Source organism: Antrostomus carolinensis, unplaced genomic scaffold (genome assembly GCF_000700745.2).
Source record: "Antrostomus carolinensis isolate BGI_N321 unplaced genomic scaffold, ASM70074v2 scaffold15619, whole genome shotgun sequence".
Classification (NCBI taxonomy): Eukaryota; Metazoa; Chordata; class Aves; order Caprimulgiformes; family Caprimulgidae; genus Antrostomus; species Antrostomus carolinensis.
In genome coordinates this window covers 38,768-61,200 of record NW_010336542.1, presented here as the reverse complement: position 1 = coordinate 61,200, position 22,433 = coordinate 38,768, and the positions used below count along the sequence as shown (strand labels likewise).

Genomic DNA, 22,433 nt, shown 5'->3' with positions numbered 1-22,433 from the left:
TAACACACTGTTTTGCCAGAAGTGCTGTAAGATTATTAAAGCATCACAACCTCATTTAGTTGCTTTGTAATCGGCTCTAATACGTTTCTCTTAACCTTCATTCTGATGAGGTGGTTGTGTAACAGACATTGAAGGCCAGACCTTGTGTTGCTTCAGTGCAGGAGAGCCCAGGTGGGAACGGTGGCTGCAGCATTTTCATTCCTGAGATTACGTGGAAAGCCTGCCTTTGGGCTGTGGACAGCATCCCTGAGCACACGGCCATGTACCCTAAGGGCTACTGTGTGCTGCTACGGCCTGTCACTGAGACTCTCCTGCTTTCAGGGAGCCCCATGGAAATTCTCTTGACGGGGTACTGGTCAACCCTTTCTTCTGTTGGATGCATATGAAGGTGTGTGTGGCTGCTGTGAAGAAGGTGTTAACTGTTTTCATTACATGTTTCCATTAAGCTAAAGGGTGTTTTTCCTCCAATAGGAGCAATCTGATCCAACTTTAATCAAAAGAGGGACCTAGGTGACCCAGGAGAGCCCTTGCCTAGCTTTTTAGAGGGATGAAACATTGCATCATCCACGGTGCTTGCATGCACCGGTAGATTGGGAAACAGTTTTTGGGCACTAGCTAAACTGAGCATGACAGGGAAATACAGCTGGGGAACGTCTAGCTTAAAAACCCAAGAGGAGTTTGGTTGTGACCTGCCAAGCGCTCTGAGGAGCCCTGTGGTGGCTGCTTGTCCCTGGTGGTGGTTACAAGCTGCAGCCGTCATGCAGAGGGGCTGGGGGGAGAGCCTCTGTCTGGATTTCAGTGGCAGGAAAGTGGTGTACTTTGGTGTGCGACTGGAATTTGTAGAGTTCAATCCCTAAAGTTACTTTTTAGGACAGTTTTCAAAGTTATCTATGTGACTGAAAGTAGGTGTCTTCTCTGCCATATTTGTGTGGAGGTTTTTTTTTGTTGTTTGATTTTGTGTTGTGGGTGGCTTTCGTTGGGTTTTTTGTTTGTTTGTTTTTTTTTAATTCCAGCTCCGGTGAAATCAAAGCCAAAAGTATTTTCCTCATTTTAATGGAGGGAGAAATGCTTCACCTGTTTAGATTCTTCAAAATTCTGCAGTGTCTACTTGCACCTTTAGCTGTTTCAGTAGATTGATCCTTCTTCTCCCCACCCCGCAAGCCCAGACTCTCCTTAGGTGTGGTGTAGGGCTCTTTTTATTTATTTATTTTTTTAAAGCGTTTAGATCTCAGCTCCCACCAAAAAATACCCCAGCAGTTCAAAGTGGCAAAATTCCCCCCGGGTCATCTGCAGTCCTTGCTGGTACGTACCAAATATTTCAGGCCCCTTCTCAGTTCCACCCCTTTGCTTCATCAGTAAGTGTAAAATAACTATCATCTCTAGACAAAACCGAAGCATGATTTATTTTGCATTTGCTTCTTTATTCTACAACACAAGCAACATAAATAGTTTATAATTTTTGTTTTAAAATATTTCCATTTCAGAATTCAGTCAGAATAAAATATACACAAAATACAATTTGCAAGCCAGCTTACAGTGACTGCCTGACCACTGGACACCCGAGGACCAAACAAAGCTAGCAGCACAACAGGACGCAGTGGACACGGGGAGGTGGTTTTCTAAAGAAGAACGAAAGGGTAGAGGGAGGAAAGATGGATGAGACAGGAGACAGGGGAATTGCAGCTAGGTATGAACTCAGCAAAAGATAAACCCAATGTAAGCACTCGTTTGACAAGGCAATTTACAGTCTCTCCTAAAAAATATTAGTGGCTCCTCCTGAATATACAGCTAGAGAGATGAAGTCCTGGGAATCATGTTTTGTGGTAAAACACTTCCTATGGCAGCTATCAGCATGGACATTAAACTTGATTTTTTTTTTTAATTTTTTTTTTTACATTTTCGAATAGGAAAGGACTAGATCTTTGGCAAAATGGAGTGTCCACTCCCTTTGGCTTGCTTTCAGTTCTGGTTGAGGGGAGCTAGAAGAAGGTACTTGCTGCTGCCATTGCTCACTTTTCAATCTCACTCCCATCTGCTTCAGCAAACAGCGCACAGTACAGGGCTCTGTCCCCATGGTGCTCTGCCCTTCCTGGCTGTTCTCCCTTTGGTATCAAATCCTGCTTTCCTCTGCAGAGCTGGGGACACAGGAGCCACAGCCTGCTTGTGGAGGTGATATTTGTCCCTTACGTGGCCCTGTGTACCTGTGACTCTCTGCTAGCTCAGCTCTCTCATTCCAGCTTGCTTCTTGTGGAAGCGTAGCATGTCACTGCACTGAATCAAATGCATGAAAGGAATTAAGAGCTCTGGTGCTCCATCATATTTAGCTAAAATTTACAGAAGTACATAACTACCTTTTGAAAAGTGGGATGTGGGGTAAAAGGATTGAACTAGACCCTGTTGCCATGTTTCTTAATAAAAAAATGCCCTCCATTAACTCAGTTTGCTGATTCAATGGGGAAGTGGATACTATACAAACCTCAACTTGCAAATTTGCCAAAAATAAAGAGGATTTGAGGGATCTGGTCCCACAGGCGAGCTCGTTATTGCATTAATCCAGGATCATACAGTGTAGCTCCATCAATATCCAGAGAATTAGGGCATTTCTTCTTCCCTCTGCCTTTAGTTCTGCTTTTAGTTCTTAGCTTGGGAGACATCTGAGCACTAAGTGAAAAGACTGGTGCGTACTTATGCCACATGCTTTTATATTTTTTTTTCTTTGTAAATATCCAGCCCCCAAAGTTTGGCCAAAACCATTCGTTTAGTATGATATGATACAGTTAGTATCACATATAAAGTATGTGCTCTGAGGGGGATTAGTGAAACCAACAGAAAGAGGAGCTAGGACTTCTTCCTTGCAGCTGTACAACTCGCTGGAGCCCCAGATGCATTGCTGGTGAGGGTTGCTAAAGGACCCTTACATTGTGTCGCTACAGAAGCTCTACTCGGAAAGGGAGGTTCAGTGAAGAGGGATCTCTAGCTGCCAGATGCTGTTATCTACATTGCATAAAATCCAACATTTGTGCTTCTGGGGTATGGTAACTTGGTCCTTTTATACTAAAAAAGAGGAGAAACTTTTTTTTTTATTTATTTGATAGTATTGCACAATTTCTTCAAATAACTGTGGAATGATCAGAAATGGAAAAAAAAGCCTAATTGTATTTCGTGTCATATGCCATGATTAGGACTGTACAGAGATCTTCCCAGCAATGACTATGACCAGCGTAATCAGTAAATAGCTTAAACATAAACTTATCACACCCCCTCAAAAGCAAGGGCAAAGGAAGAAAAAACTTAAAAAGCAATTAAAAACAATTTATCGCGGAGCAATGGCATTTCTAGAATGGACTGCTAAAGGTGAAAACAGCTAAATCACATGCTCCGTTTCTGAATAAGCTCCTACACAGAAGAGCTAGGTAGAAATAAATTACTTTGGCTTGCTATGGTCAGCCTCCTACACATTAAACCTGGATCTGTGCAAAATTGAGGGTTCTAGTTTTGGGGCACTGGGATGTGTAGAATATGTGCTGGTTCTTGTAGATTTTTCAAGCGAGAGGTGTATGGGGGACAGCAGCAGAGAGGGTGACATCAGGAGCTGTACAGGACTTCCCCTTTCTGAGAATTTGTGCACCTAGATGTAGGAACTGAAGGATTCAAGGACTGAGTCCTGAGTATTAAAGATATCCAGGTAGGTAACTGGCATTGATTTTGACAGCTTAGGCGCTCTGAGTGTGGGCCGGAGCTGTGAAGAGAGGCACAAAGCGCAGGCAGCATATGGAGCTGGACCTCTCCACTCACTAACTTGTTGTCCACTTGATTTCATATTGGTGCTGCACTGAGCTCTGCAGTGGAGGCAACAACACCGAGATCCTACCGTATCAAGTGCAGAGGGAGATTACAGATGGTAACACACAGTATTTAGAGGTGGGGGTTACATCTTTGGCAGGTGAGGATTTGTCAGTGAATTTTACAGTAAGGTTTAGGTTTTAAAGAAAACTTGAAGCTGCTGTAGCATGGTACAGCTGGACGTGATTGGGGTGTTCAGAGGTGGGGAGTCCCCTTGTGAAGCTTAGGACAGGCTGGTGCCAGTACCTTTCTCCTTTGGGTAGACTGGCAGACTCCTCCTTTGAGCTAAAAGTTTGCTTTGTGAGGCCTGAAGGTAGCACGCTGGCAGCCTTAAGCCCAAGGTACGCATGAAACAGCCTGTACAGGTCTATGAAATTATGACTTCACACGTTCAGTGTCATATTTCTTCGGTGCTTCCTGGTGTCTATGGCTAAACTAGCAAAAAAATAGCTGAGAATCTGATGAACTACCTAAAATTTTTATTTATTTATATTTTGGAGGTGCATGCGAAAGCTTCTGCATCTCAGATCAACATTTCCTGAAGTGGTCATGAGCTACTCTCCTCACCTGCTTGCCATTTTACGTATAATGTAAAGGAAGAGCAGCACATGCTAAACTTTGCTTACATAAAGGCTGCTGCTTCAAGGAATCCTTCACCCCCACCCATATACTTTAAAATTACAGTTCTGGAATTACTCAGAGTTACTCATGACCTCTTATGGAGGGGTTTTAATGCGCAGAGGCACTGAGGATGACAATGGGCACTTAGTGCATAATGTGGAGGGCAGAGTTTAAAGTAGGGCAACAGCAATATGGCAAATTTACTCCTCCTCATTTCCAGTATGTATTTGTAGTGTAAAAAGTTTAAGTTAAATGATATTTTGGGTCAAGATGGTGGCTAATCAAATAACACTAGGCTATGCTGTGTTCAAGGGCTTGAGGGGAGGGTGGGGGTGATTGATGGTATTGTCACTCCTAGAGCTCTTCTTTCTGTTTTACGACACATAACTGCAACCGGGACACTAGGGCCTCTTCTGGAGTCCTGAGTGATTCTGTTGCTACTGCTATCAATTTTACTTCCCTGACATAATTTAGGGATTTGCTTTAGGTTTAGATTAGTACAGTAAGGATTTACATGCATTCAATGCATGTATAATGAAAAACCGCAGAGTTGGGTGTTTTGCATACAGATTTTATTCTGATTTCTGCTGTTACCTAATTAATATACTGCTTTAAAAGCAGTTCTGTACAGATGCCCAATACAAACTTCAACAAGAAACATAATCACCCTTTTACTCTACATAAAGATGTGCATGAAAGACATAGCAACAGAAATTGAAACGTGCCACTACGCTCCCATATACCAAGAGCTAATCTCACCTGTCCCCAAGGAAGTATTAAAACTGTTGGGGGGGAAATTTACAAAATTGTTAGATTACTAGTTTATAAAGTCAATGTAGGTGGTAAGAAAGAGGGGTTTTTTTTAATGAATTTTTATGTCCTTGAAACAATTTAGCAAAGGGAAGTTTTGAAAGAAAGGGAAATATTGTGACTGACACTACAGAAAATCAAGGAACAAATATTCCCTGCACAAGTCTAACAGGTGAAAGCAGGATAGTGGCAGACTCCTTGTAAACATCAGCTTGGGCAATGGCTGTTCAGTGAAGCCTCTTGGTTCCTTCTGTTTTTCTCAGTTTAAGATGTTAAAAGGAGTTGTGCAAAATCCAGGCCTGATATAATGAGAAGCCATTTTGAGGATGCTTTGGAGCAGGGACTGAAGCTGTATATTTAGTTGGTGTGCACATTTTAAAAGCCTTGGGAGTACATCATTAAGAGGTTGCCCAAGACTAAAATAAACCTTTTTCAACAAATTATTTCAACTTCTAATCAATAAATTATATAGCATGGGAGTACGAGACAAAATGTCCCAAGGTCTGTGACCTAACTTGTGCAGCAAGGTAACCCTTTGCTGTGTCTAGAGTGAACAGCATCACTTCTGTATTTGACAAAACAATAGTCAATCCTTCCCCTTTCTCCTCCCCCTTAATAATATCAGCAAATTGTAGTAATCCCTACAGAAGTGCTGTACAGAGGGGAATGTACCTCCATGAGGAGCTGTCCCCTTCTATTTGCAACACCAGTCAAGAAATGGAAGAGAAACAGGAAAGATATCTTCCTTTCAGACTATTTTCCATCTTGATTCAGCTCAATGTGGAGTGATAGACTAAGTTTAACAATGGTGATAAAGGTTTTCCTAGCTAGAGCAACTCTACATAAGCAAACATAGAAACTCCCAGCAGCAGCATAAGCTAACTAGCTGCAGTGTTGCTTAAACTGGAAAACTTTGTCTCTACTCTGTTTAGTTCAATGCCAGATATTGGCACATGCTGGTATTTGCTCTGTGGTGAGTCTTGCCCCCAGCTTCACAGGACACAGCAAAACAGACTTCCCTGTTGTCCTCAGGGGGGGAATCAGACCTGTGGAAAAGTGATCAGCTGTAGGCATAGCTGAAGGGGCAGCCAGGGCAGTGGTGCAGAGAGGGCAGCTTGACAGTGCCATTTCTCTTCAAGCAATACTCCACAAGAGCAATGAAAGATGAATAGTCTGTGCTTGCTTCACCAGTTTTAGACTTGGGATACTCTAATATAGTCACTTGTTAGCTACCCCAAATGTGACCAGGCTTCAAAGGCTCTTCTCAGAGCAAAATAAATTTCCACTTGCTCTAGTGACTGAGGCATATAGTTACTACAAAATTTAGCTTTCCTCTCCTGCTTATTCCATGAGGGAAAAAAGTTACCCTAAACAAGTGTCACCTTTTTACTTATCCTATAGCTCCACCTTTTCCTGACTTGTAGTTATTTATTTTTTTAAAAAACATAGGCTTACTGGCCTGGTTTGACATCCAGGTGAGAGTTGCTTTCACAGCTAATTGCAAGTGTGGAAGTTCTGCTGCAGTTTGTCGTGGCTCCCACTGTTGCAAATTTGAATTAAAATGAAAGCTACTGAAATGTATCACCCCTTTAGGTACCAGCCTGATTTACTGGCAGTTTTTGGGTTCTGGGGCCAGTCCAGTCCCCCCGAGACACACTCATGCTTTGTCTCCTTTGCTAGTGTGAGTGAGGGACACACAGTCTCAAGTGGATAGATGATACACATCGACAAGCTCATTGTTTCTTAATTTATCACTAACAAATAGGCAATTAACGAACCCCAAATACTTCTTTGCTGTATACCTTGGATGTCTTCTCCCCTTGGCAACAGAGCACAGCTAGGTTTAAATGATGATATCATAAACTCGGCCCACTCTTCCCAGCCATTCCCGTACTGCCTGGCGGACACGGATATCTGTCACGTGGCAAGTCAGCTGGCTGATACAGGGGAACACCGCTGGCTGCAGGGCTGTGAAAGTTTGGTCTGGCAGGGCCTGAATCTGGTTGAGAACTGTCAGCACCATGTTGGTCCATGCCTACAAACAAAAAAGACTCTTTAGAAGACCTTTCTAAATAGCTGAACCCATTGGTTGAGGCAGAAAATAAGATATCTGGTGGTTGCAGCCCCATGAAGGGGACTGAGTGGTGCATCATATTCATTTAATATTCACTGTATCTTCCTAATTCACATTCAGTACTGTAAGTCATTATTTGACTTCGTGTTCAGATACCATGCTCACCTTTCATCACCTTTTATTTCATCCCACAGTGAACAAAGACCTTCAAATTTGATGCTTTCACTGATTTGTTCACTTGGACATGCAAGCAGCAAGTTTCTGTTTAGCAACAGATCCCACTATTTCTGCTGTGGAATTAACAAAAGAACCTTCTAAAGTATAAAAGCATTGTGACAAGCAGCATCACATTTTCTAGAGCCTTAGCAGTAAGCAATGAGTTCATTGCACGTTGTTAGTTCTTAGGACTAAGTGCAGCTTTGGCCCCAGTCACAGAAGCACTCTTGAAAGCTGTACTAGTATATGACTGATAATACTTCCCTGAAGACTGATTTTCTTTTGATAGGACAGAATCAGGTTTTTATCAGTGCCAGCTGATGAAATATTCAGTCCTCATCATTATGACTTCTTTATGTAACAAAGACATTTAATGAAGAGACTACAATCATTATAATAAAAGCAATAGAAAAATATTTATAGGTATCTTTTTAATTATTGCTATTATTATTCGCATTCTACAAGTATGTCCTACCTGTATCTGAGCCTCCGCATCCCTAACAGATATATTCAGGGAGCTGACTGTGGATCCTGAGCGTGGTCTCTTCTCTTGTCTCAGGATCTCTGGACCAGCACTGAAAGAATGCCTCATTTGACCTTGATCTATAAGATGTTGCGGCCGCTGGAGTATAGGTGAGTCTGGCCCTCTTGAACCCAGGAGCTCCCCTTTCTTTTCCACTTTGACCTCTTTGGTGAAGGATGTCATGGCCTGCTGCTGCTTTCTCTTCTTGTATTCTGTCATGAGCTTGGAGATAGTTTTGTCAGTGGCTATGGTGTAGATCTTGTTACCAGCACTCTCCCACCATTCTTTCTTCCTGGTTTGCTCTTTTTTCTCTAGTTTAGGACTTAGGGGTGGGGGTAGCAGCAACACTTCTCCACTCCCTCCTCGGGGCGTCAGGCTGTCTCCCAGCTGGTCCCTGATTTGACTCCGGTCATCTTCTGATGGTGTGCCCTTCCCAGATTGCCCTCCGGTTGATGGGGTGGAGGTTTCTGAGTGAAAGGATGGTAAAATGAAGAAAGGGTCACCTTTGAACGCTGGAGGCTCCTCTACATTATTCTCCAGGTCCAGATGCATCTGGATATAGTTGTTGCACAGCTCCATACAGAGCTTATGAAGCCGCTTGATTAGCCATCCCCAGTCTGCATTGCTGACAGGCTGTACACTGAGAGATGGTATTCGAGCCCTCCACTGTCTCTTCTCCTTCCCTCGTGGGGGACTGACCTGGGCAGTTTCTTCAAAAATGTCTTCATCTTCTGAAGAACACTGCTGTGATGAGTCTGTGCTTCTCTCATCATCTTCAAAGAGGATCTTTTTCACTTGCTCTGCAGTGATGTTCTCCTGGTTTGTCAGGATTGCACAAACCAAAGCATGGAAGTAGATGTTGAAGCTCATTGCTGACTGGCGATACAAGTTGGCAGCTCCACTAATGCCAGACACTTTTTTCAGCAAACACTTCAACCCAGGTCTGGTGTCAAACTCCCTGGCTGTTCTGTAGGAGTCCAGCAGTAAGTCAAAGATGATGGCTAGGTTTTGCATGGAGATGTACCTGAGAAAACCAGCCAATTTGTTTTCTGGTACTTGTACTGCTGTTTTCTCCTCCAAGTTAGAAGGGCCTTTCACAAATTCTTCCAGTAAGATGTCATATAAATTCTGGAGCAGTACTTGGTGGGACAGCAAGCTCACCACTATTGTCCTGAAAGGAATACTTGGTAAACCAAGCATGAGAAGGAAAAAAAAAAATGAAATAAAATTAACATGATGCACTGTGCTTTTACTATAAGTAGAGGAATAATTCATATTTTAGAACCTAACATGAAAGATGCAAATGAAAGGCCATATTTTCACAGCCTTGTTACAAAAACGTGGATGAAGATAAAGTTGTCTAGAATGGTCTTTCAGCTGCTCTTTCAAATATTTTCCTAGAAGGGAAGACACTTACATTAGTTAAGAAAAATAACTGTCCACAGCAAGCACACTAAGGGCACTTGTGCAGAGGTGGTATTAAAACAAAGCTCTATTATAATTTTTGTCCTTTTCTCCAGAGCTGTCTAACACTGAGGGATTTAATATTCTGTGTTTCAATTTCATGGCAGCTGCAAGTACTCTCAATATTTCAGCCTGCTATAATTGAGGAATTAGTTAACACACAAGTTATGCAGCATTTCTGCCACTGGTCCCAGACTATGTTTTCTATTTTTGTTGCTGAACTTTGTTTAAGTTGAAATATCCTCAAAATTCCTCCACCAGCATTTCAGCCAACCTTAACTTTGCCATGACAAAATGAGGCCAAAACTAGTTTACTACTTGGTTTCCATTTCTGCAAATGCCAGGACTACTTCTTAAAAATAAAACAAAAAGACCCAACCAACCAATAAAAAAAAAATAAATCTACAGAAACATCAGCAGTGCAATGGAGCATGCAAAGAAGCTTAAGTCTTGCTGAAGGCACATTTCACTGTTTGCTCTTAAGACATCAACTTGAACGTTCAACACGAATTTCTGTTCTTAATGCTGTTTCTCAGATACAGTACTGAGTGATTCTTAGCTGTTCTCCTGGTAAAGAGATGCTGTGAGGTGTTCTAGATCTCACTGATTTTTGACTTGTATGGGGAATCCAGGAATGGAAAATTCCTCCAGCCAAAGTTTCCAGGTCATTTAGCAGTAAATAACATGGGGAGGCTAACAGGCAAGGGAGGCTAGGAAGACAGGGTGGGCAGGACTGTTGTTTGGTATCTCATGGATTTAAAGTTATAAACTGTGAAACCTATCGTAAGGCATTTTAAAAAACATCTTTGCATAAGATTACAGCAGCAACGTTTTCATAGAGCTGTTGCTCTAGTACACATAGTAATACTTGTTTTGATTTAGGGAACTATGATGGGTCACATTTTAATCAGCACTACTGTCTAGCGAGGAAATGATTTTCCAGTTTAGTTGCAATACTAAAGTTTTAGGTCTAAGTCAAAGTAAATCTTCATGTAACATGGGATGTTCAGCTGCAGACCTTTATTTTTTTTGTTGCAAAACATTCTATTTCCATTAAAAAACTTTGATAAAACAACTTTCAAAAGTGTTTTCAAAATAACCAAAACAAAAAATATTGTTTTTTAAATCATATCAAAACTCAGTTTTGACAATGCAACACTTAAAACCAGTGTGTTTTTGGATTTTTTTTTTTTAACTCTCAGGATTTTATCTTATGTTAATTGACCTATAAAAGCACACAAATGGTCCTGATTTAAACAAAACAAAAAGTCCTGAGACTTTTGAAGGACTACCCTGTGCCTGGCCATGTAGAAGCTATAGGTCAGACAAAATTTGGCTTCTAGGGTTAATTTACCTGTCTGTTGGCTTACCATGACACAGGTGTCAGTGCTGATACATCAGTAAAATTTAATAGTCTTATTATCTGACAGTGCTAAAATCTTGATGATTAATACATACTTTGGAGCTCTTTATGCGGAAGTAGCTTTCTGCTGTAAAAATCATTAGAGGGCTCTGAGTCAGAAAAGCTCTTAAAAGCAAGTGTAAAGTTAAATGAGTGCCTGCATTGATTTCAAGAGACTAATCCTGTTCCAAAAGCAGGATCTGCTTTTCCTTATAATAGCCAAAAAGTCCATTTCCAAGGACAGTTCAAAGTACTGCACAATTCCAAAAGAAACTAGTACAGAGCTATAGGTGAAAACACACAATGCCAAAGCTGGTTAAGGATAGTATTCTCTTATTCTGCCCAAAGTTTCAAACTGAAATACAGTATTACTTTTTAGGAAGAAGAAAAGCTCCCTTACCCCAGCTTCCTGTGAAACGATGCAGCATAAAGGAAACAAAAGCAAAAAGGGACAAGAGAAACCCCACTAAGGTTAAAGTAAAACTTTTGAAAGGCAGTTACTAGCATGCAAGACTGGCATATTACTGCACTGCTGTAGCAAATAATATGAAAAACAGTGGCACAGTTGAATTTGAGCCCTGTTTTGGTGAAAAATGAGCATTGCTGGGGTAAAAAAACCTATTGCATATACTCTTTTTGCAGTCATTTAGACAAAGCGCAGTGTGAGAGCATTCAGAGTTTGTATTAATTGCAAGCTTTATTTATTTGTTAAAAGACAAGCAAGACCCCCGCTACCTTTACGAGCGCAGCCTGTTAGATTGCATGGCCTTATGTGCCATGAGAGGGGAGTACTGCAGTCTTTTGCTTTGCATTCATTATAACAAGAAGAATGATCTGCAAACCTTTGGATAAAGCAGGTATTTTCCCACCAAGAAGGACAGGTTTAGATTGTGATCTCAACCTTTGCTTGTCTCTGCACAGGGCCCTGTTCTCTGAAGGTGAGGCAACGGAGCACCTGCTCTTGGGGGAAACTTCTGTACAGCTGTGTCAGAATAGAGACATCTTGCGTGGTCTTACTTGCTGTCCATCCAAAGAAGGACCATCACATTCTGGCTCCTTGTTGCAAGCAATAGTTTAGTTTTGAATGAGAACGCCTGAAGTGGTACAGAAGCAGGTTTGGTATCTAATGAAAGACAATTTAATGCCATGTATTACATACCTTGCAATGTAAACACAAACCCTGAATGCAGAATTCTAATTCGTGGCCCTATTGATGTTACAGCAGTTGTTTAAACAACCCAGTGCAAGCAAAAAGAAATAATTCTTTGACAGGATCAGATTGTCATGCAAATGCATGAGTTTCTGAGGTGGTAACATACAGAAGAACTTCCACAAAAATAAAGTGCCAAGCAAAACCAATGTTCCCTAGATCAATATGTTGACACTTTTGCAGCTTTGGATGTAGTCTCTTCAATTTATACTGCTCTAATTTATCCATTAACTTTTTCTACCTCCTTAATCCAGTAATACTGAATTTAAAAGACCATTAGCAAAGCAGACATTATTTCATTTGCTAGGTATCATTACAAACATAACAGTAGTTATAAAGCTTTCTTCAAACTAATATTTTTAACTCTACTTCTTAAAGAGAAGAAACTTAATACTGGAAAGATTTTCCTAGTATTTACTATGTAAATTCTTTTTAAAATTTAATCTGCATTTCCTCTAATTGAAGGCTTTGTGTGACCTTATGTATCCTTCAGGTATTTGTAACCTACCAATTTTTACTATCTATTAGAAGTGTTTTCCTTATTTAGCATTCTGAGGGTCACATTATAGACCCTGCCACAGGCTGGTCTATAACTGTAACAGCTCTTGCACGTACCTGCTGACCAGTGTATGATCATGAGAACATTTGGAGAGCCATCAGTAGTTACCTATTGTTTCCTGTATCACAGAACCTAAATTTATTTGCTCAGTGTATTTCCTCGTTTTGATGAGACCTATGGAGAAGCATGGTTTGCCAGGCTTTGTTCACATCTCTGCCAGCCTGATAATAGTTTTATCTTGATTTTAATGACACAGTATTTTCCTGAGAAGATATTTTACCTTCTCTGCGTATGCCCATTTGGTTTCTTATCTGGTGGCAGGTCAATGATGAGCACGCACGACTGGGCATGTTCAAACCCTTCCTTGTTGCTGGGAGTCTTTGGGGAGCACTGAGTCTCCAGCATGAAGACCTAGAAAACAACAAGTTACATGAAACAATCAGTTTAGCACTTGCTCTGGGTCCTTGGGGGGCCTGAGAATAGGATTTCCTAATTGTGAAAGATGTGTTATGATGACTTATTTTAGAGTGATGGAGAGAATGCAAGGTATCCCCCAGGCAGACCTTCCCTGGAGCCTGCTGCTTTGGTAAAACTGCCTCAGAGCCATGGGCTACCTCCAGACACCCAGCAGAGCACAAAGCAAAAGACAGACATTTTTTTCTTTGAACTTGTGTAAGGCCAAACCAACACCAAACTAATACCAAAGACCAAAACATGCTTTCTGCTGTCTGTATACTACTATCAGAAAATAGCATGTACAGTGGAGACAAGGACCTGTTTGCATAGTTAGCCTGTTGTACCTAGAAAGGTGGGTTGCTGGAAGGATTATTTTCAGCCATGAAGATATAACAGACACCTAACTTGCAATTAACTTCCCATTCAAATTGGGAAACAACTCTCAGTTACTGTGGCTTTGTTTTGTAGCTTAGTATTTGTGTCCAATCCCCACTGAGAAGGACTCAGGGAATGCCACTGACAGCATCTACAAGAAAAGCATAAATGCCACATTCCCTGCTTTCTTGAGTTCTGTGTTTTTAAAACTTAATTTAGAACATTTTCTCTATTCAAATAAAGTCTGCCACTGCCGCATTATTTGTGATCACAAATCCTGATCTGCGTGTCTCAGATTTTCAAGTAGCATCAAAGTATGATTAATCAAGTCAGAAATTGACACCAAACATCTGTTGGCTCTTTTAATCCAGCTGCTCTCCCATGCTGAAACCATCATACAGTATTTACAGTTTTATGGTACTCTGCAGGTCATTAAGTTCAGTCTGCTGTATTTCAAGGAACTTGTTTCGTATAACCATTTTCATAAAATGAACACCCTCCACTGCAGTCAAAAGGATCCTGAGAAGGTTGTCTCCAAGCTTGTTCTGCTGATTAGGAGTTAGTGGTGAGTTTTAAATAATTTGTTAAATGCCAGCATTATCCTCTAGTTCTCAGTAACTCTTTTTCTTCTCTGCAATCTATACCAAGGTATTTATGGAGGAAAAAAACTGCATTCCTTTTCAAACTGTGCTTTGATAGGCTGAAAAATAATCTTGTTTTTCTAGTCTCATATCACAGTCCCTGTTCTAACGCATTTTTTGCCCTTTGAAATTATAATTCTTTAACAGAGTAATAAAAATGTATATGATATTCTAGATTAGAATTCATAGCACCACTACTATTCCCTTTCTTCTACCAGAAACATTTCCACTGATGTATGCTAGGGTTGCCTTTTTTAAAGATGTATTACACAATAGGCTCATCGTCAGTCCTCTTCAGGTAGCTATGCATCTTCCCCCACCCTAGGCATTCCTAATTCCTACGTGCAGAGGGACAGTTTTAAGGCTTTTTTGTTAGTTTTTATTACTTTTTCTCAATACTACTGTTAGGCAAATAAATGTTAGTCTGGTGATGAGGTAGTCTTTGCCCATAGAGTTTGTGAGTAAGGTGGTGGTAAAGATGTAGTTTCATTACTAAAAACCTCAAGTTTAAAAGGTTCTCTGACTTCCCTGAAATGCCAGTCAGTACCTGTTGAGCCATGGCTCTGATTCTCCAGTATTCAGCTTCGGCACTTGGCGAGAGGGAGGGGGCTGCCACCTTCACTTCACAGGCATCTCCACTAAAGCTTTCAGAACCACTGTGGAAATAGCCCAATAGGTTCTATAGAGAGACACAACATCAGACTTTCACTGTGCGTTAAATGAAGTCAGTGACTGTAGCGTTGTCCAGCCTGTCCATGTGTAATACAAGATTCAGAGTGATCTGTGCCATTACCATCAACTGGTCACCTGCTATTTAGCATTTGATGCAAAACCATTACAACTTCTTATGTAGTCTGGTCTGAGAGGAGGATTTTTTGTGATACAAGAGAGAGAGTTGAGAAATAATCTGTATGGAGCATGCAGCTACAGGATCAAGGAAGCAACTTTGTCTGCTGTCTAGTTTTAGCCAATCCAGAGGAAGAAATAGATCAAAAGGTAAGTTTTCACTTACTAAACTCTTCTGATTTCACACTGGCAGGGCAATTTAAAATAAGTCTGGACTATTAGTGGCTAGTGCTGTCTGCACATGTTTAGAAAAACTGATTCCAATCTCCATTGTTGATCCAACACCTTCATTGTGAGTGAATTGCCAAAATAATGAAAGCTACCACATAACCCTTATGCTTCTTTTCTTGGCTCTCTACCCAAAAACTTTCCTGAAAAAGGAAAAGCAACCTGGCAAACGTTAGTGAGTCTATAACTAGTGTGATAACATTTTGACTACTAGCAAAAAGGCACTTTACCTTTACTGGTTCCAGAGTGGCAGAGAATGCATCCTGCAAGGCACAACAGGCAAGCCTCCACATCTCTTCAGTAAAAACAGGCCCTGCTGTCACTAACACATACCTGTGAGGACACAGGAAAATGTTACCATCTTCAAGAAGGAACTAGACAGTTCTTACATGTAATGGGAGAAGGATGAAAGTAGAACAAAGGCCTACAGTAGCTAGCTAATGATATCCAATCTCCTCAGTTGTTACACTGACCTATTTTTGTAATTACACTGTAGGTTTGTTTGTTTGTTTGTTTTTTTCCTTTGCTTTTCCTCTTTAAGTGGTTACCTTGCCAGGGCAAGAGCCCATGTTTAAGTATATAATGCAGTGTTCATTTTCATTATAACTGTAATAATCTGAAGACTGTGAAAGGTATTAATTACCTCTAAAGTGAATTCTAACAGAAAGACCCCTGATTATTTTTCCTAAGGATTAATTATTGACTAACTGCATATAAGCAACGTACAAGTGCTTTTCATGGGAATGATACATATAGAAATGCCTAAAATCACACATTCTGAAGCAGACAGAAGAGCAAGAAAAGGTTAATAAGTCTAAAATTCATAATTAAATAACAAGACAGAGATATACTGTAGACTGCTTTTGAGATGTTAACCAACTTAATCAGTCCACAAGTTCTTCAAAGATATAGACATTTTTTTTTTTTTAATATGCTAACAGAGTGAATAGATTATGTTACCTGATACAAGAGCAGCCAACTCTGGAAATAATTTCTGTTGGTTCTGCTACACAGGCTACTAACAATTTGAAAAGATCTTTCAGCATAGCATTGATCATATTTTCATAACCAATATCTATAAGGAAAAGACACAGACTGGTTTTAACATCATTGCTTTTTAATTATAATTAAACAGTCTTGCTACACTTACTGCTATTCACAGACTTTGCAAAACTAAATCTTTTTATGCAGCTATCACTAGAGTTCAATTTTGAAATATTTAATCAAACTGAAATAAGAACAGTCCTTTTGATGTTAACAATATAAAATGTCTGGGGTTAAGTGGTACTGGAGAAACTCTGTTACATCCTGTTTCTGCATATTCTAGTTCTTTATGATCAAAGTCTTAGTATGTTCTTTTGGAAAGTATACTATAGACTGTGATGATTTAATTTTGAAAATAGCCCTGCTCTGAGCCGAGGCAGGACTAAGTAACTTCCCTAGGTCCTTAAAAGTTATTTTTTTCTGTAATTCTCAACCCTACAAAGAAAGAAAGAACCCCAAACAAACAGACATTTTCAACCTTCTTCCTCTTATTTTACGCTTAAGTAACCAAAAAGCAAGGAAACCATCTCCCCAAGTAGCTGTTCAGTAACATACCACTGATGACTGTCAGCAGATGTGATACATACAGCAATGACATACCTGAGTGTATGAAATTTTGAATGTGCTCCACTACAAGTTCACAGGAAAGGCCAATGGCATGCTTGAAATTTGCAGATGCCACATCCCAGTAGGAATGGTCACCATGGCTGCGATGGAGCCAAAGAGACATCGTGGGAAGAAGAAGATGTACAACTGCATAAATGCCAAATCCTGGGCCTTAAAATAAACACAGTGATGGTTGTATACTTTGCTTACAAAACCTACATGCACAGTAAATTTTCTAAGTTGTTCCAAGCTTGAGACCAGGGGTGGTGCTAAAGAAAGCAAGTTCTGAAACTTTTTTTTGTGGGCTGAGAGTGGTAGGCAGTTTTGGATCTACTTGTGAGGTAGTATATGAGACAACTGTCTACCTGCTGTCCTTCTCAGCAGGTCTACAGGACTGTATAATTTTCTTTTTATATTTTCTGGGCACCAGACAATGTTTTCTGTGGCTAGGACATCAATAGAGTACTGCACCTCTTTATTTGTGCAATAAATGTTGAGACTATATTCAACAATACTCTTACAAGATGCCTTTTGTCAACACAGAACAATAGATCAGGCTCTGAGAAAATCCCATTCTACTTGAGAACGTCTCTGTGCAGCTCTAGCATGAGTAACACACTTTACAAAGTGATTTAGGATTCTAAGAGGTTTGGGTTAGGCCACTACTAGCTCACATTTTATCAAACCCTTTCATTACCAGGTGTCTTGGCAACATCCCTCAGCAATTCAAAGAGCAGATCCAAAGTAGGAGGCTGGTGCTGGCGGGGACAGTTGGATATGGCAGTTGTTAATTCTTCCAGCAGTATAATCCAGACGTTGATGAGGCCTACAAATAAGGAAACAAAGATTAAAAGCCATGAGTGAGACACTGCACTGACCACAGGTGGAACTTGCCCTCAGAAAGTGATGGAGGCTAAGAAATTAATGAATTTAAAAGAGCATGGGTTCCAGCATGTTCACTGTTGCTGTGTAATGGTTGTGGGCAGTTTTTGAAATGATGGTCTCCTTTTCCTTCTCTTTTTATTAAGTTCATGTTTTGTCCCATCCTTCCTCCTCCATGTACATCTTGTTCTGGTCTTCTTTCTTAGCTTTCTACTCCCACTAGTCCAGTCTCTTTAACCTTGTGGGGTTTTTTTGTTTGTTTGCTTATTTTTTAAATGGGTCATTTTATACATCTCACTACCACTGGAAATGGTGCCCAGAATGTTTTTTGTAGGTTATGCTTTTAGGTATGGAACCTAAGGTGACTAGCTGTAGTTTAACTGTCTCTATTTGGTACCCAGAACCAAACAGTAATAGTGCCTCATGACATATCATCAGGCTGCCTCACATGTCATCTTTAGATGTTAAGAGGTCACAGGCACCAGAGTATTACATGTGGATATGGCAGAGCTGGACAACTACCAGAACAGCAGTTAGGATACGAGTAGTACTGTGAGTTCCTATCTACATTAGCAAACATGTATCCCTAAAAGATTATGGAATATAACTAGTTTTCAATACAATTTTGAAGATGGTCAGGAATTGCTGCCCTTTAAATTTTCACAGATCACTTAAGTATTTGCTAGTTCCCCATGATATTATTATGAATGTCTAGAAGGATCTTGCATATTACACTCACAGTGCTCCTGCAGTGTATAGTGTTATTCTTGAGTTAAGTTTCCTTAAAATGGTATGGGTTTATTAGCCTAAAATGGATTTTACTGTGGTTCACTAACAAGCTCTTCTCTGTCACTGTAAGCCATGCTGATGTAGTCTGTGTCTGCACGATGCTTGCTGTCTCATTATGTTCCAAAGCAATAAAAAAAGGCTGCAAGGGAACTTTGTTTAAGATGCACTGAGTTTGCTGACTGCAAGAGTCTTCCTGAGAATCGAGGAAAACACAGAAAAATCCTTACTTAGTAACTAGGTTGAGAATTTATTTATTCACACCTCTTTCACAGGGCAGTCTGTGTGGTGGCATTGTTTGGAGTCATATAGACTTTAATGATGTTTCTAGATAAGGAAACATCACAAATCACTCAACATGAAATGTGGGTATCTTAAAATCTGGAAGAACTGAGTATCTGTTAGAAACACCCTCCTGAGGAGTTTGGCATGGAATCAAATACACTATGAAAATGCACTGCACCACCATACAGCAAAGTCAGCTAAACCATTTTGCCCCGTCTTGGTACTGACTCTCAGCACTAGAGCGCCAGAGGAACCACTGCCTTCTGTCTTTGTAAGGTCAGTTTGCCTAGCAATGTTCTAATATCATCACAGGTTAAACAAAAATTGGGCGAAAGTTTCAGCGCTTGGCTCTGACAAGAACCAGATCAGAAGGTGTCTTTCCTACAGGGTGGCATTTCTATTCACAGCAAGCAAGACATTGATAGGTAAAGCCACTTCAGAACAGTAGACAAGTGGTGCTCAGCCAGGTCAGAACAGCTCAGTAGTTCAGATATTTGAAAATGAATGTGTTGCTTTGAAGAGCTGTCATGAGTCCAGAAGCAGTAAGGCTGCATTCCTCTACCACTTGGCTCCACACAGATCTCGTTCATCAAACACCTGATTAATCCACAAACCATATGCACGACACAAACAATCATGAGACAAATGCTGCTTGTTTTTCTGGAGGTCATAGCGCTTTTTATGCACTTTAGAAATATATCATTTAGTTCAACAGACCACAGAATGTAAACAAGTATTCTTCATCTTTCTAAACTCAACACTGATATTTTTTCTGTTAAAGGCAGGCCTGCCAATATCAACCTTAAAAGGTTTTCACTCCTTTACTTCAGCTGTGGTCTAGAAAGCATTTTTGTGTTAGCTCTCAGAAATACATAGGAGCTGTGTTATGAATATAAGGATAATTGAAATATTATTATCTTGTCCCAAGAGAGGGGCTGCATTTTTCTCATACGTGAGCTCTATCTTTTAACATAAAGAAGGTGACGTGACCTGAACTTCCAAGCTCTGTGTCTGCACGTGTGTGTGTGTGTGTGTGTGTGTGTGTGTGTGTGTGTGTAGACAACAGGGAGACAATAAACTATGAAGTTTTTCTCCTCCTTTTTGCTTGTCGCAGTTGGCAAAATTTACAGTGACACATGGAAGAAGCAATTGATTGATTCCACATTTACTACTTTCAATGCACTTACCAGTGTTGTCATCAAAGTCAGAAAGGATGCACTCAACACCATCCTCACTGCTGGCTGACTGTTCCTGCACTCTTCGGGGCAAGTTAACCAGACGGCCACTGAGGAAGATGGGCTTTAAGGGCATTTTATAGATTTTGGCTAACAACTGGGGTGAGGGGAGAGGAGAGAGAAAAAAAAAAGAGAGAGGAAAAGATAAATATCTATGGGAAAGTTTGTAAAAGTTATCACACACAACAAAGGTATTTAAAATAAAAGCAGCACAATGTCAGCATCCGTTCTGTTTATCCAGCAACAGAGTAAATGAAAAACACAACCAGAGGCCAGAAGTCTTCTGGTCATTGACAAGTAAGGGGTCAGGAGGGGAAACAGAGGGAGAAATGCAATTTAAATAACACATTACTGATTGCACCTATGACCTAAGAAGCTCCATTAGCTGTACACAGAATATTTTGGAGCTCTGAAGGACTAAGTAAATACTGATAAAAGGACCTGTACAGGTTTACTTCAGAGCTTCACTGCCTGGGTTGTCCATTGCACAACAAATACAAACTTTGCAGAACTGTGCTATAGCTGGGATGTTACCAGTATTTTACCAGGCCTTTCTGAAGTAAACCATGAATTTGCAATGTACAGACAGGATTTCTTTTTAGTCATTCCTGTTCTTCTACTGGCAAGATAAAAGGTATAGATAACAAGATAAACAACAACAAGATAAAATTGTTGCTTCTTTTAAAGAGGAGAAAATATTTCTGTCTCATTGTGGACTGGGGTTTGTAAGAATGAGGAAGAGTGATGTGGTACACATAGTGTGTAGATAGAACATAGATTAGATATACATATATACATTCACTAAATTTTTTTAGGTGAACAAAATAGCAAGTCCAGTTTGATATATCTGCTGTCTATTATTCTGAGTTGCCTTATTCTTTCCTTCTCCTCTTAGTCTGTGTACTGAATCCACCCGTTATCTCTGAATTTAGATAGTAAGTCCTTTCAGCTGTAGTAATATCCTTTGTTATGCATTTGTATTGTACCCAGAAAAAAAACATGGCCTGGGTCCAACAAAAAGACCTGCAGGTACTACAGAAATACAAGCAACATTATAAAATCAGACAAAAAACATCCTAATAACCCTGGATAATCATTTGTGCTGTGTGCAAAGAGATTACAGGAAACATGCCAGCATTCTAATTGTTAGAGATTTGCCCTGAGCTTCAGATATGTTTTCACGGTACAGATAAGCTGCTGCTAAGTTTTAGAGGGTGTAACCTGTTGCTCTGCTTAAGATCTGAGAATTCTCAGGGTTTGTTTTTTTTCTCCTTCATTCCCAACACTGTTTACAGTAACTGTTTAAATAAGAATGAGTGTAGCTTTGGATATGTTACTACTAGGTTTTGAACATTCACATTTTCCCATATGCTCCTTGAGTCTGAGTGTTTTAATCTCCTCAGTCTTCCCACCACTAGCTGACCTAGAAGGTATGAGATTCTGTTGTGTTCATGTAAACCATCTAACCATTGATGCAAAGCCTGGAGGTTAGAACTGTTTCTAGGCCAGGTTAGTACCTGTATAAGATTGTTTATCATACCTGAGAACATCTCCTGAGATAATCAAGCGCGGGAAGGCACAAGTCTGTAGATGCAGATCCTGATCCTGGCACACAGTCACCCATCTCCTTACAATCTACTTCCCCTGGGGACAGGAAAGGCAGCATTGGGAAGGACAGAAGAAAAGAAATAAACATATCATTAGTTTTACTTTTTCATTCAGTTGTGCCCTAACGTCTGAATAGAATCCAGAAAACATCCTTTGTTTGATCTTATTAGATGACAACCAGACGATTCTCACACAAGCAGCACAGTAATATTGGTCACATGGACATTTATATGAATAAAACTTTAATAAATATGTGCCTATTTAATAACTCTTTAGCAGAGCCTTTGGGAGCTCTTGCAATCATATCTTATTGTCATCTGTCATATTGACTCCACTCCACTTTTTTCCATGGGTGTATAAATTACTTGCTCATATTCACCTTTTGCTCAATTAATTTTTTTTTTTTTCTATCCATTTGCACCTCAGTGCCCTGGAAAATTCTACCACAAGTTCTTTCTTTTAGTTTTTATTTAATCCTTAAATACACCATTTTATATATTTTCTGCTACAATATTTTCTTCTGCTGACTAATTCAGGTGTCATGGTCTCACAGTTTCAACTGTATGATATCCTCAGGCTCCTACTTTTAGGTCAGCTTCATTAAGTGTATTAAATAAGCAGATCAGTTCCAAGGCATCCTGTTGCAGAGCTCCTCCCTGGACAACTCCATTCACTCCAGCATTTTCCCTGTCTGCAAAGTCTGTTTTCCTCCCCTCTCA

At 40.2% G+C, this 22,433-nt stretch overlaps 1 protein-coding gene across 1 annotated transcript in view; it reads right to left on the bottom strand.

Annotated features, from left to right (window-relative positions):
* Positions 1 to 7,117: 7,117 nt before the first annotated feature.
* The window catches only part of ARFGEF3 (ARFGEF family member 3), a gene marked incomplete at its 5' end in the record, with an annotated part of 52,302 nt that continues 36,986 nt past the window's right edge, over positions 7,118 to 22,433 (bottom strand). The window contains 11 exon segments of the mRNA XM_029086712.1: positions 7,118 to 7,309; positions 8,040 to 9,270; positions 11,354 to 11,362; positions 13,003 to 13,133; positions 14,742 to 14,873; positions 15,499 to 15,601; positions 16,229 to 16,343; positions 16,913 to 17,089; positions 17,616 to 17,744; positions 20,059 to 20,203; positions 21,647 to 21,750. Of these exon segments, the coding sequence (XP_028942545.1) occupies positions 7,118 to 7,309; positions 8,040 to 9,270; positions 11,354 to 11,362; positions 13,003 to 13,133; positions 14,742 to 14,873; positions 15,499 to 15,601; positions 16,229 to 16,343; positions 16,913 to 17,089; positions 17,616 to 17,744; positions 20,059 to 20,203; positions 21,647 to 21,750 (2,468 nt within the window).